The following is an 11559-nucleotide window of genomic DNA, read 5'->3' as shown; positions in this document are numbered from 1 at the left end:
TTCTGGGCAGGAGCGTGGTCTTCCGTGTGTTTTCGCGTGACTAGCTTGATACGGAGTGATTTGGCATGTGAAAATACTGCACGTCAGCATGAAATTCGAGGAAAGGGCCTTAGCGCGTAAGCGCGTCAGCACGCGTACGCGATTTCATTGGACCAAAGGCCCTTACAGCGTAAGCGCGTCTGTGGCGTTTCGCGCACGGGCGTTGCCCTGGCAGGGCTTGGAGATCCTGCGTGCCTTTACACTGCTCTGTACGTGCTTTTCGTGCAGTGCGTGTGTTTTCCATCCGTTGGGGTTCACACGCTATTACTTCACAGCAGGTGTTGGGTACGCGTTCTTCTACACGCAAGGCAGACGGTGAGTGGTACCCCGCTCCCCACCAGGCCCGATCGCGTGAAAAACTTCACGCGAACCCCTGGAATACACGTAGCACGCTCCCCCAGGCCCGATCGCATGTGAAAACACCTGCAAGCCCCCGGAATACACGTAACTCGCTCCCCCAGGCCCGACCGCGTGTGAAAACACCCGCGAGCCCCTGAAATACACGTACCCCGCTCCCTCAGGCCCGATCGCGTGTGAAAACACCCGCGAGCCCCTGAAATACACGCACCCAGGCCAATCGCGTGTGAGAAACTTCTCGCGTACCCCTGAAATACACGCACCCAGGCCAATCGCGTGTGGAACTTCACGCGCACCCCTGTAATACACGCACACGCTCCCCCAGGCCAGATCGCATGTAAAACTTTGCGCGCACCCCTGAAATACCCGCACGCAGCCCAATCGCATGTGAAACTCCATGCGCACCCCTGAAATGCCAGCACGCAGCCCAATCGCGTGTGGAACTTCTTGCGCACCTCTGAAATACACGCACACGCTCCCCCAGGCCCGATCGCATGTGTAAACACCCGCGAGCCCCTGAAATACACGTAGCCCACTCCCCCAGGCCCGATCGCGTGTAAAAACACCCGTGAGCCCCTGGAATACACGTACCCCGCTCCCCTAGGCCCGATCGCGTGTGAAAACACCCGCGAGCCCCTGAAATACACGCGCCCAGGCCCATCGCGTGTGAGAAACTTCTCGCGCACCCCTGAAATACACGTGCCCAGGCCAATCGCATGTGGAACTTCACGCGCACCCCTGAAACACACGCACACGCTCCCCCAGGCCAGATCGCGTGTAAATCTTTGCGCGCACCCCTGAAATACACGCGCCCAGGCCAATGGCGTGTGGAACTTCACGCGCACCCCTGTAATACACGCACACGCTCCCCCAGGCCAGATCGCGTGTAAAACTTTGCGCGCACCCCTGAAACACCCACATGCAGTCAATCGTGTGTGAAACTCCACGCGCACCCCTGAAATGCCCGCACGCAGCCCAATCGCGTGTGAGAAACTTCTAGCGCACCCCTGAAATACACGCACACGCTCCCCCAGGCCCGATCGCGTGTGGGCCTTCTCGCGCGTGTAGGACTTTGGCGCACATTTTTTTCCTGCGCAGGGACGCTACCGCCTGCTTTCGTGTGGCGGACATGTGTGGGCCTGTGCGCGTCTTTGGCCGTGCGCTGTTTTTCCCTATTCGATTCCATGAATACGTGTTGTAGGCGAGCGTGTGGGCGTTCTGCGCACTTGCCTCCTGTACTTCCCCCGTGACGCCCACATTTTCACGAGTTGTTCCCCATTCTGCGTGTGACGCCCCGTGTTACGCCTACTTTTGTTATGTGTGCCGCGCTATGTGCGAATTCGCTCATAAGGCTGTGGCCTTATCGCACGGCGTTGGATGACCTGTGCGCCAGCGTGCGCCGCGCACTTTCTCAGCGCACATCCCACATTTTGCGCATGCACGGACTTCCATGAATTGATGTGCGATGTTTTCTGTGCGATAATCGCACTTGCACTGCGATTTTCGCTATTTCTCTGCGAATCGCAGGTTTTCGCACGCGTGCGCCGTTTTTTCGGCGCACATTAATTCCATGAATCGGCCTGTAAGTGTATTGGAGCTTGCAGAAAGGTTTCAGCTATTTGTTTTGACCAGCAATAAACATGTGGTGAAGTAATGCACGAGGCCAAAATGACTGATACTCAGGGGGTTTGATTGTATTCTCAGTATGTGCCGTTCATGCTGAAATTGTAGTTATTTAGACAAGTCTGTTCCGGACACCAGTAAAGTGGGGTGGATGAGATTAGTTATCGACAGTTCAAAGGAAACCAGTTTATTGTGCTTTCCTTGTGTCATTTGAAGTATCCATGCGAACCATGTGTAATTATGGTCAGGATTAAGAAGCTTCAGGCCAATTGTTACTTATAATGAATTATGTTTGTATATGAATATGTAAACATGTCATGATGTCACGACCTACCATGGACGAATCCCAAAGAGGGGTGTGTTATGAATACGATCTGAAGATGGTAGTTAAGATAATCGATGACCAATGAGACTGGAAGAATTGGATTAAGATGGGATTTCTTTGTATAGGTTTTCTCCGATCACATGTGGGGGTGGATTGTAATAAAATATATGGGAGTGTTTTAACTGTTGCAAAAATATTTATAATATGTCAACTTATGTGGTTTGGCGAGACTTGGGTAGGCTTTACTCGATGGTCATCTAGCTCCTCCCCGGACGATTGTACATTAAACTTGCTTTACGTACAAATGTGCACTCATTCCTTAAGTGGCGGGTCTGCTTGATTAAAGTGATTAAAGGCCTATCCATACACAGGGGATCATTACAGGAGAGCAGGAAGTTAACAATGGGGGATGTGAAAGGAGAGCAATTTGTCAGGAAGGGATTTCCAAGCACCCAGAGGAGGAAACTGGGGTAAGAGTATCCCCCAGTCTCAGATTAGGTGGGCAGGGGAATGGGTGTGGACCTAGGTCCACCCCCACCGGTGTTAGGGAGGAGCTATTCCTTGAAGAGGAGGATCTTGAACTTCTTCCTGAAATGTAGAAGCGAGGAGGGTCAATACTGGGGTTGACGGGAAGTAGGTTACAGAGTCTGCGGTTGTAGCCGGAACAACATTATCAAAACAGCAACACAAAAGGTCAATCACAGCAGAGCTATTTCCTAAAAGAGCAGAGAAGCAGTATAATGAAAAATGTGCCTCTGATAGTGACAGCTGCAAATTAGCATTCTTCCACCCCCTCCTGGCAAGGAAGATCTGGCATCTAAAGAACAGTTCTGAAAGGGCTACTGCTGTCCTTGCACTGGCCCTTTGTTCCTACAGGGCTGAGCCAGAGAAAGTGAGCACGGGGACACTACGTCTTATCAGTGGGCTAGGTCCCTTATGGTGTCCCCCAGGGTTCAGCTGTCATCTTTCAGTTTCTCAATGTTTACGCCAGGTGGCTGGACAATATCGTCTGGAGTCACAACCGCAGGGCCAGTTGAAGATGTGTCAGGCTCGTGGGGGCCAATTTCAGTATGATGTTTGGGGGGGGGCATGACTACAGCTGGGGAAACAGTGCAAGGCACCTATAGGGTGCTTAGATTATAATGGAGATTTGCAGAAATGCAGCGAAGGGGGTTAATAGCTGCAGATTACCACAGGACAGGGGGGCAGTGAGAAGCTGAAACACTAAATGTCCACTAAACAGCTAGGAATCACTCTTTGTCAGGAAGGTTCTAATAATATAGTTGAAACAGGTGTAAAAAGGCACCGAGGTGATTAGAACTTTGCTGGATAATGCATAAACCACGGGAGGCGATGGCGTGCGGACACGACAAAGGCAGCCCTCGCGTGCACGCTGCAATGCGCACGTGTAATGTTCTGATTTAAAGAAGTATTTCACTTTGCTGCATTGCTCTTTCCAACAGGTCACTATTTTTCCACCTGAAGCACACGCTGGCTTTTAAAGGTCTGCAGAGAGAGGGGCCATTGTCTCTGCTGCCCCGCTTGGGCCAGGGGCGTGCCCAGACTCTTTTGACTGGGGCACTGACCTACGCAGGGTTGGCATGAAGGGCACGCGCACAGATACATAATGTTCATAGTTTAGGATAATAGGGTGGCCAATCCGATACCAGGGGTAGCACGTGCTACCTCGGGCCACTCCCTATCCTGGACACGCCACTGGCGTGGACTGCGCCCCCCCCCCACTTAAGGTCCTCAGAGGGGATCTAACTCGCCAGGCCTAGATAAAGTACACCCGCACGGACTCACTCATCTCACGCTCCATTTCAAACCCTCACTCAATGAATACTATCCCCAAATGTAGCCTCATACAGGTCATTACAACCTCAAAAGAACTCCGGCTGGTGGTCTTTGCAAAACTTACTGGACAGCCATTCGCGTGCCCCTTAATGTTATGACGACTTGAGTTTAGGAATGCAAAGTATTCTGTGTTTCAGGCTATATAGAGTCCCCCCCCAAAAAACGCAGTGAGGCGCTTTAATGCATTAATGGATGCTGTCTTAGTGCTAAAAAGCCCAAACCACGGCACTTTAGCGATTTATGAATACAAAGCAATATAAACGATCACAAGTGACGTACAATGCACAAGTGCCCGGTGTTTTCTTTTTGCCTCTCCTATCAGTCAGCGCAACTCCCGCATTTCTTGAAGAGATCGCGGTGGGCCTCATTACCGAGGTCCCCGGTCCGGTAAAAATGGCAGTATTACCGGTGATCGGGCCTCTACCGGCAATGAAATCCGGCGCCGGTCATTCCGGCATTCCCATCCGGTGGGGTGCTACACCTGATAGATGATTGTGTATACGGTTATGATATGATAAGGCATGTATTTTCCAATTGTAAACCATGAACACGCGCAATAATGTATTGTTTTAAAACGAATGCCCCGAAATATGCTGCTGGGGTACTCCAGATGTTTTGGACTACGACTCTTGCTGCCCCTAGCCAGCATGGTCAATAGTGGGGCCTCATGGGAGTCCGAGTCCACACAGCGGGAGAACCATCAATTGCAGACCCTGAGATGAACCCATCCCCAGGCAGTGCCGAGCGCTTGACATGTTGATAGCATGAAAGAATTTTGGCAGGCCTGTCGCTGCCATGATTTGTGATGCTGATTATTTTACTTGTACTGATTCCAGTGTGCATTGAAGCTGGGTCACCAGCAGCCCCCTCTCCCTACACTCATAATAACCCAGGCTTGAAGGCATGGGACTTGCAAAAATTGGCCCTCCCAGAGTATTTTGGGCTACAACTCCCACCAGGCCCCTGCCTCGCCAGGGGCATCTCGGGGGCCACATGTTGCTGCCTCCTGTTTCAGGGCCTTGGAAGAACGCACATAGTCCACTCGACTTTACCCGCCCCCCTGTTGCCCTCCCGGCTGCCTCCCCCCCATGTGGTACACTCCAGACATTGTACACGTTGGACTGATATTACTTGGCAGTTGCAGAGGGCCCAGCGCAAACATATCGACACTCCCATGCCCTGCCAACACCATCTCTGCGCCCTGATGCCTCTGGGTTTGGCGCGCATTACAAATGTTAAATAAATAAATAAATAAATCTATGACATGCATGCGGTGCCTGTCCGCTGCTGTCGTTTCCACGTTTGTTCTCTGGGAGCGTCCTCCGTGATTTCCACTTACTACAAGTCCCAGAATGCAACCAGCAACACAGGCCTGCATACGTGCCTACCTATTGGAACAGGGCATGTATTCAACATTGGTAGTCCGTCGGTTGACCTCCAGAAGGGCCGGCCCAGCCAGGATTCAACCGCGTGGAGCAGTCACTTGCCGCCGCTCAAAGACAGGCTACATTTCACTAGACAACTGGCACAGAAAATGGCCCCCAGAATTAAGACACTTTGGCCCCGATTCACAGAACGGTTCCTATTGGATTGGACCATTATAAAACACGTCCATTAATCAGGCCCTTTGTTTTCAGCATTTGCTGCAAACGTGGAAACATGCGGTGACTGGAGTGTTTATACATCCCACGAATGAAGATTGACATCAGAGCGCCCTCTACAGGAATTAGAAGACACTGCAGCCCAAGTAACATCATCAGCCAGGGTGCGCCCTCTACAGGAAATAGAAGACACTGTAGCCCGAGTAACATCATCAGCCAAGGAGCGCCCTCTACAGGAAATAGAAGACACTGCAGCCCAAGTAACATCATCAGCCAGGGTGCGCCCTGTACAGGAATTAGAAAACACTGCAGCCCTAGTAACATCATCAGCCAAGGAGCGCCCTCTACAGGAAATAGAAGACACTGTAGCCCGAGTAACATTATCAGCCAGATCTGGCTTTTTAATTTTGCCCGCATGATAAAAAGGGAAACTACCAGTCCCAGAATGCAACCAGCCCTTGGCCAGTCCTGTTAAGGACCTAGAGGAACAGGTTTGTGACTCAGTCCCTCAGAGGCGCGCAACATTTTTTTTTACCCCAGGCTCTCGCCTACGCTTTCAAAAGAAGCCATTCTGAACCATATATCATTTTGATATAATTGTGTTTTATTTTAAAACAAGTATGTCTAGCAACATATTTTTGCTTTGCAAAAAGTATAAAAATCATTATGAAAACAATAAAGTGCATAGTGCGCGGGGCACAGGGTACAGCCTGCTGCTGTGGTGATAAGTCTGTTTTGTAAGAGTCTCTAAGCGTCCACGCGGTTTGTGGGCGCTATACAGAGCGCGCGTCATCCAGCTCGTCGTCCGAGTCCTCGGAGGTGTAGGGCCGGTGCTGGGCGCTCCTCTGCGGGGGCGCCAGGCTCAGCTCGTCGGCAGAGTCGTCGGAAGCGTCATCCCTCAGGCCCAGGGACCGCTGAGGGGCCGCCAGGCCCATCTTGGCCAGCTTGGCCTGCTGCTGCTCTACGCTCTGCTTGCGCCACTTAATGCGCCGGTTCTGGAACCACACCTTGACCTGTTGGAAAGAGAGCACAAAGGCGGCGTTAATTAATGACCAGGTGGCTTATGGGAGACAAGTAGAGGGTCACATCAGCTACGGGGATTCAAGTTGTGCGCATGTGTGCTCCTGCGCGCCTGTTGGTACTTCTGCGTGTGGCTGTCTTTTTTGCGCTTGATCCAGCTCGTAACTGGTTTGTTTGCGGTTGTGACCGTATTATGTGCGGGCTACGTTGGAAGTGGGTGTGTTTGTATCTACGCACTGCGCCTATTATTAATTAATGTGTTTGGTATTCGTATAGCGCCGCATGCAGAAGGAACCGTTTTAGTGCGCAATTGTTGGCAGTGGGCGCGTTTCTGCTCACACGTGTGGGTGTATTTGGGCTTGAGGTGTGAGTACATTTGACTCGGTACCATTAGGTGGACTGTGTTCTGGGGGGTTCGTGGGAGGCGCGTTTGTACCTGCGTATGTATGGGACGGTGCGCGCTTATTTGCGCTAATGTATGCAGGGATTCTATAGGTGTTTTTTTCCATCTGTGCAAGGAAGGTGCATTTAGGCGCATGGGTGTGCGCTTGCAGGGTTGCCGTGGGAGGAGGCTGTTTCTAGGAATAGCAGTAGACCGGACGTGCGTGTTCGTGTCTTTCTATGTGCGCAGGAAAGTTAGCTTGGGTGCGACTGCCTGCGTGAGTGTGAGAGGTTGGTGGGTGGGTGGACCGGCGCGTGAGGGAGAATGTCCTGTGTGGGCGTGCCTGCGCGTGTGAGAAAGTTATGGGTGGGCGTGACGTTCTTCTCGTCAGTTTGTGAGTGAGAAGGTTAGCAGTGCCTGCGCACGAGAGAGAAAGTTGATGGTGTGTGTGCATGAGAGTCATAGGGCCCGGTTCATGGAATATTTGCCTAGTTCAAAGTGAATGTGCACTGCTGATAAGTGACCTTGCACTGCTGGCACAAACCCGGAACCGTGCAAAGTGTATTTTTGCAGTGCAAAGTCCGGGCAAAGCAAGTCCATTTTGGACTGCAAAAAGGACCATGCACCGACTTTGCCAGGACTTTGCACCACAAAAATACACTTAGCATGGTTCATGAAAAGTCACTTTTCAGCAGTGCAAATTAACTTTGACCCGTGCAAAATACTCCATGAATCGGGCCCAGTGTTAGCGCTGGGTGTGCCTGCCTGCGCGAGAGAAAGTAAGCAGAAGAGGAGTGTGGTGTGTGTAGGAGGGAGTAAGTTAGCGCTGGGCGTGTGTTGTGTGTGTGAGAGAGAAAGCAGTGTGTGTGGGCCAGATTCGGTTCAAAGTAACATTGCACTGCTTAAAGGTGACTTTGCCCTGCCGAAGCCCACCTTGATGCATTGAACAGTGCAAAGTCAGTCAAATACACTTTGCACGGTTCCATGAATCAGGGTTTGTGTCACTTTGACCCGTGCATGCATCGGGCCTGGGTGTGTCTGCGTGTGTGCATGCGTGATCGTGCGAGTGTGTTGCCTCTTACCTGTGCCTCGGTGAGCCGGAGGGTGGACGCCAGCAGGAACCGCTCGCTGCCGACCATGTACTGCTGCCGGGAGAACTCCTGCTCCAGTCGCGACAGCTGCTCGGGGCTGAAGATGGTGCGGATACGCTTGCACTTGCCCGCCTTGGACTTCAGGGCCGGGAAGCAGTATTGGGACATGAGGTGCTCTGTGGAGGAAGAGGGGGCATCGGTCAGAGTGGAAGCACGGGTCGCGACATACATTACAGTGGCGTTCATCATCCGCATTCATTAAGGGTGCAATCATGGGTCGCGACATACAGTATAGGGACATTCATCCGCATTCATGAGTGCAATCATGGGTCGCGACATACAATACAGTGACATTCATCCGCATTCATGAGTGTAATCATGGGTCGCGACATGCAATACAGTGACATTCATCCGCATTCATGAGTGCAATCATGGGTCGCGACATGCAATACAGTGACATTCATCCGCATTCATGAGTGCAATCATGGGTCGCGTCCTACAATACAGGGATATTCACCAGATTCATCAAGAGTGGACATCTGAATCGCGACATACAGTGCGATAGACATCTGCGCCGATTAGATCACGACACAAGGGCCTCCGAAAGGAAGCACGGGTCACGACACAGACCCCGGGGAGACTGCGTGGAAGCGACAGATAGACACCAGCCTTGAGCAAAGGGGAAGCATGGGTCGCGACAGGGCCGTCAGGGAGGAAGCCGCGCTCGCCACGCATAGGTAGCAAAAGAGGAAGCCTATGGCACGACAGAGAGGCACCAGAGAGTTTCAAATAAAAGAGAACGCGGCAAAGAAATGCTATCGGCGCCGATTAGACGGGAAGCATGGGTCACGACACCGATGCATTAGAAATAAAGCACATATATATATCACGACATGGGTAAAGGCGGGCAGATGGCGCACGTGGCTCAGAACAAGATGCAGAGAGGGGTAGACACGGAGAGCATGCGAGCGGCAGGGTGTGAACCCTATCTACTGGGTTTGCGAGTGAAACGGGGTAGGCATGGCAGCGTCCACAACAAAGGTCAAGGTACACACTATACACAGGAGGTGGGGTGCAGGGCCGGGAGGCGTGGGCACAAGTATACCCAGGGAGGGGGGAGGGCATACTTCAGACAGAGGGCAGGGATTAGAGAGTACACAGTGGCACAGGCCAGGGAGGAAGCGGCGATTAATGCCCGCCCGGGGAATAGAGGGGGGGGGGCCGGATTACATCATATACAGAGGGAGGGTTCGGGGTCAGAGTGTAAACACACAGGGAACAGCGGCCTAGGGAGGGGGGAGGGAACGATTCAAATGTGCACACAAGCGGCCAGTGCAGTTGGGCCAGGGACTATCTAACCACAACTGCCCGAATCGGCTGCACCCGGGTACATATGCATAACACGAGTTCTGCACAAACACACACACTGTGCGGGCCGCGGCGCGGGCACAGGTGAGCCAAGAATCAATGCTCGAACACTCGGGGTTAAAAAATAAAAAGCAGCCAGGGAGCAAACTGTCAGAAGTTTCATAGGAAGGGGTGTTTCGCAGGTGAAATGGGGGGCACACACATTAAATACATTCACATTCAAAACAACCCGATTCACAAATCCTAGTATATGGGAAACGTGCAACAGGTCAGAGGAGGGGCAGCTCTGTAGGATTTATATAACGTCAACTTCTGCGGCGCTAGCGTTTCGCAGCGCTATACACAGCCGGCTTCGGAAATATTCGATTCATCTGAGACAGGCGAACGGTTGAGCACCGCCCCTCCGCCCCCCCACCCCCTCCGCGGGGGGGGGGGGGCTGTGACTGCAGCCCTGCGGCTTGCACGGGTCATTGAAACTCACGCTTAACAGGCTTAGCCAAAAAACCTTTAAGTGTCTGACTATGGGAAAATAAACACACAGGCAGCGGCCAGGAGCTCCATCCTGGGGGTCAGTTGGTTTATCAAATATACGGGAGTATATGGGGCGCCGAGCGTGTACCACATAGCATTGGGTACATATACACCGAGGCACTGTTATTCACAGCTGCACGAAGCCGCAACAGAGTGCCAACAAGCGCTATATATAGCAACTATTCTCAGTGTAGTGGAATGAAGTGGCCTGGGGAGGGCACGGGATTTGGGCTGGGAAGGGGAGGAGCCAGCGAGGCTATGGCCAAGGAAGGGGTACAGGCAGTGGGGTGAGGGCAGGGAGAGTCGCAGGCCAGGCCTTACCTGTAGTGTAGAGGCCTCCGGGCGGGCAGTAGACGGGGTACACCGGCTGGGGGTGCAGTACTGGGCCTCCAGGGAGCCAGCTCCTATCCCAGCCCCAGGGAGCAGGGGGCGCCACAGCGTTCCGGGCAGGAGGCTCGGGTCTTCCAAGCAGCGCCTCGATGGTAAAGGACTTCCCGGCCTGGGAGCTTTTAGCCGGGGGCTGCGGGGCGGTCCACGTTGACAGATGTTGGGGGGCGTAGAGGGAGGGGGGAGCCCAGGACGGCAGGTTCTGATCCACCAACATCATCCTTGAGGTGTCCAGGGTCCGGAGAGGATGTGTGACTCTCGGCTCTCCAACAGGTCTGAAGTGCCAGAGGGCAGAGGCCGGCCTTAAATACAGGACCCGCGGCCCCCTCCCAGCCCGCGAACTAGCAGCCGGTCACAAGAAGAAAGGCTCGATTAATGAGCGGCCGGCGCCCCGCTGGGGTGTCAATCGCCCCATCGAGGCCACGCTGGGTGTGTGCTTCCACCGCTGGCCGTCAGAGGGCGAGCCGAGATTCCTACATGAAACTACTCAACACCCACCACTCTGGCGCTGATTACAAAAGAAAGTCCATTAAAGCGGACCTGAGAGCGCCCTCCACCCTGTAAAACGCAAAATCTTTCCAACCCTGACCTGGTACTAGTAGGAACAAAAAATAATTACCTCAGTCACCTCAACTGTTAAAACATCAAAAATCATAAAAGCAGAGCCTCGGCCGTGATGGAGCCGCACGATTCACCCAGTCACACCAGAGCCCGGCACTTACACGCGCTTACACCTTCTACTGTCTCCAGTTGCAGAACATGGGTTTTGGGATTATTGCGTGAATAAATGAAAAAAACGCCTGAAACCAATGGACACAAATAAAAGCAACAGGACTGCCCCCCCTCGACCCCATCATCCGGCGAGAGGCAATTATGCCAAGTGACATGTTCATCATAAGGATGTGCAGGTTTTAAATGAAGTGCTTAAACGGTGAGGGTTTCTAAGCGCTCATAAATTCAACTCCAAAATCCAGCATT

General features: G+C 52.7%; 1 protein-coding gene across 1 annotated transcript; it reads right to left on the bottom strand.

Annotated features, from left to right (window-relative positions):
• Positions 1-6482: 6482 nt before the first annotated feature.
• LOC138515655 (homeobox protein not2-like) lies at positions 6483-10885 on the bottom strand. Its single transcript, XM_069630342.1, has 3 exons — positions 10516-10885; positions 8287-8471; positions 6483-6815 (listed from the first exon to the last, which is right to left on the bottom strand). Exons 1-3 carry the CDS (start codon positions 10799-10801, stop codon positions 6576-6578), a joined length of 711 nt encoding a protein of 236 aa, XP_069486443.1. The 5' UTR covers positions 10802-10885; the 3' UTR covers positions 6483-6575.
• Positions 10886-11559: the final 674 nt, after the last annotated feature.

This window comes from Ambystoma mexicanum, chromosome 6q (assembly GCF_040938575.1).
Source record: "Ambystoma mexicanum isolate Mex_15411 chromosome 6q, UKY_AmexF1_1, whole genome shotgun sequence".
Taxonomy (NCBI): domain Eukaryota; kingdom Metazoa; phylum Chordata; class Amphibia; order Caudata; family Ambystomatidae; genus Ambystoma; species Ambystoma mexicanum.
Note: the sequence above shows the minus strand (reverse complement) of the source record. Positions and strands in the feature narration are given on the sequence as shown.

Coding starts and splice junctions, on each gene's coding strand:
- LOC138515655 (XM_069630342.1), bottom strand. CDS start 10,801: ATGATGTTGGTGGATCAGAACCTGCCGTCCTGGGCTCCCCCCTCCCTC. Junction 8,472..10,515: donor CGGAGGCCTCTACACTACAG/GTAAGGCCTGGC, acceptor CTTCCTCCACAG/AGCACCTCATGTCCCAATAC. Junction 6,816..8,286: donor TCCGGCTCACCGAGGCACAG/GTAAGAGGCAAC, acceptor TCTTTCCAACAG/GTCAAGGTGTGGTTCCAGAA.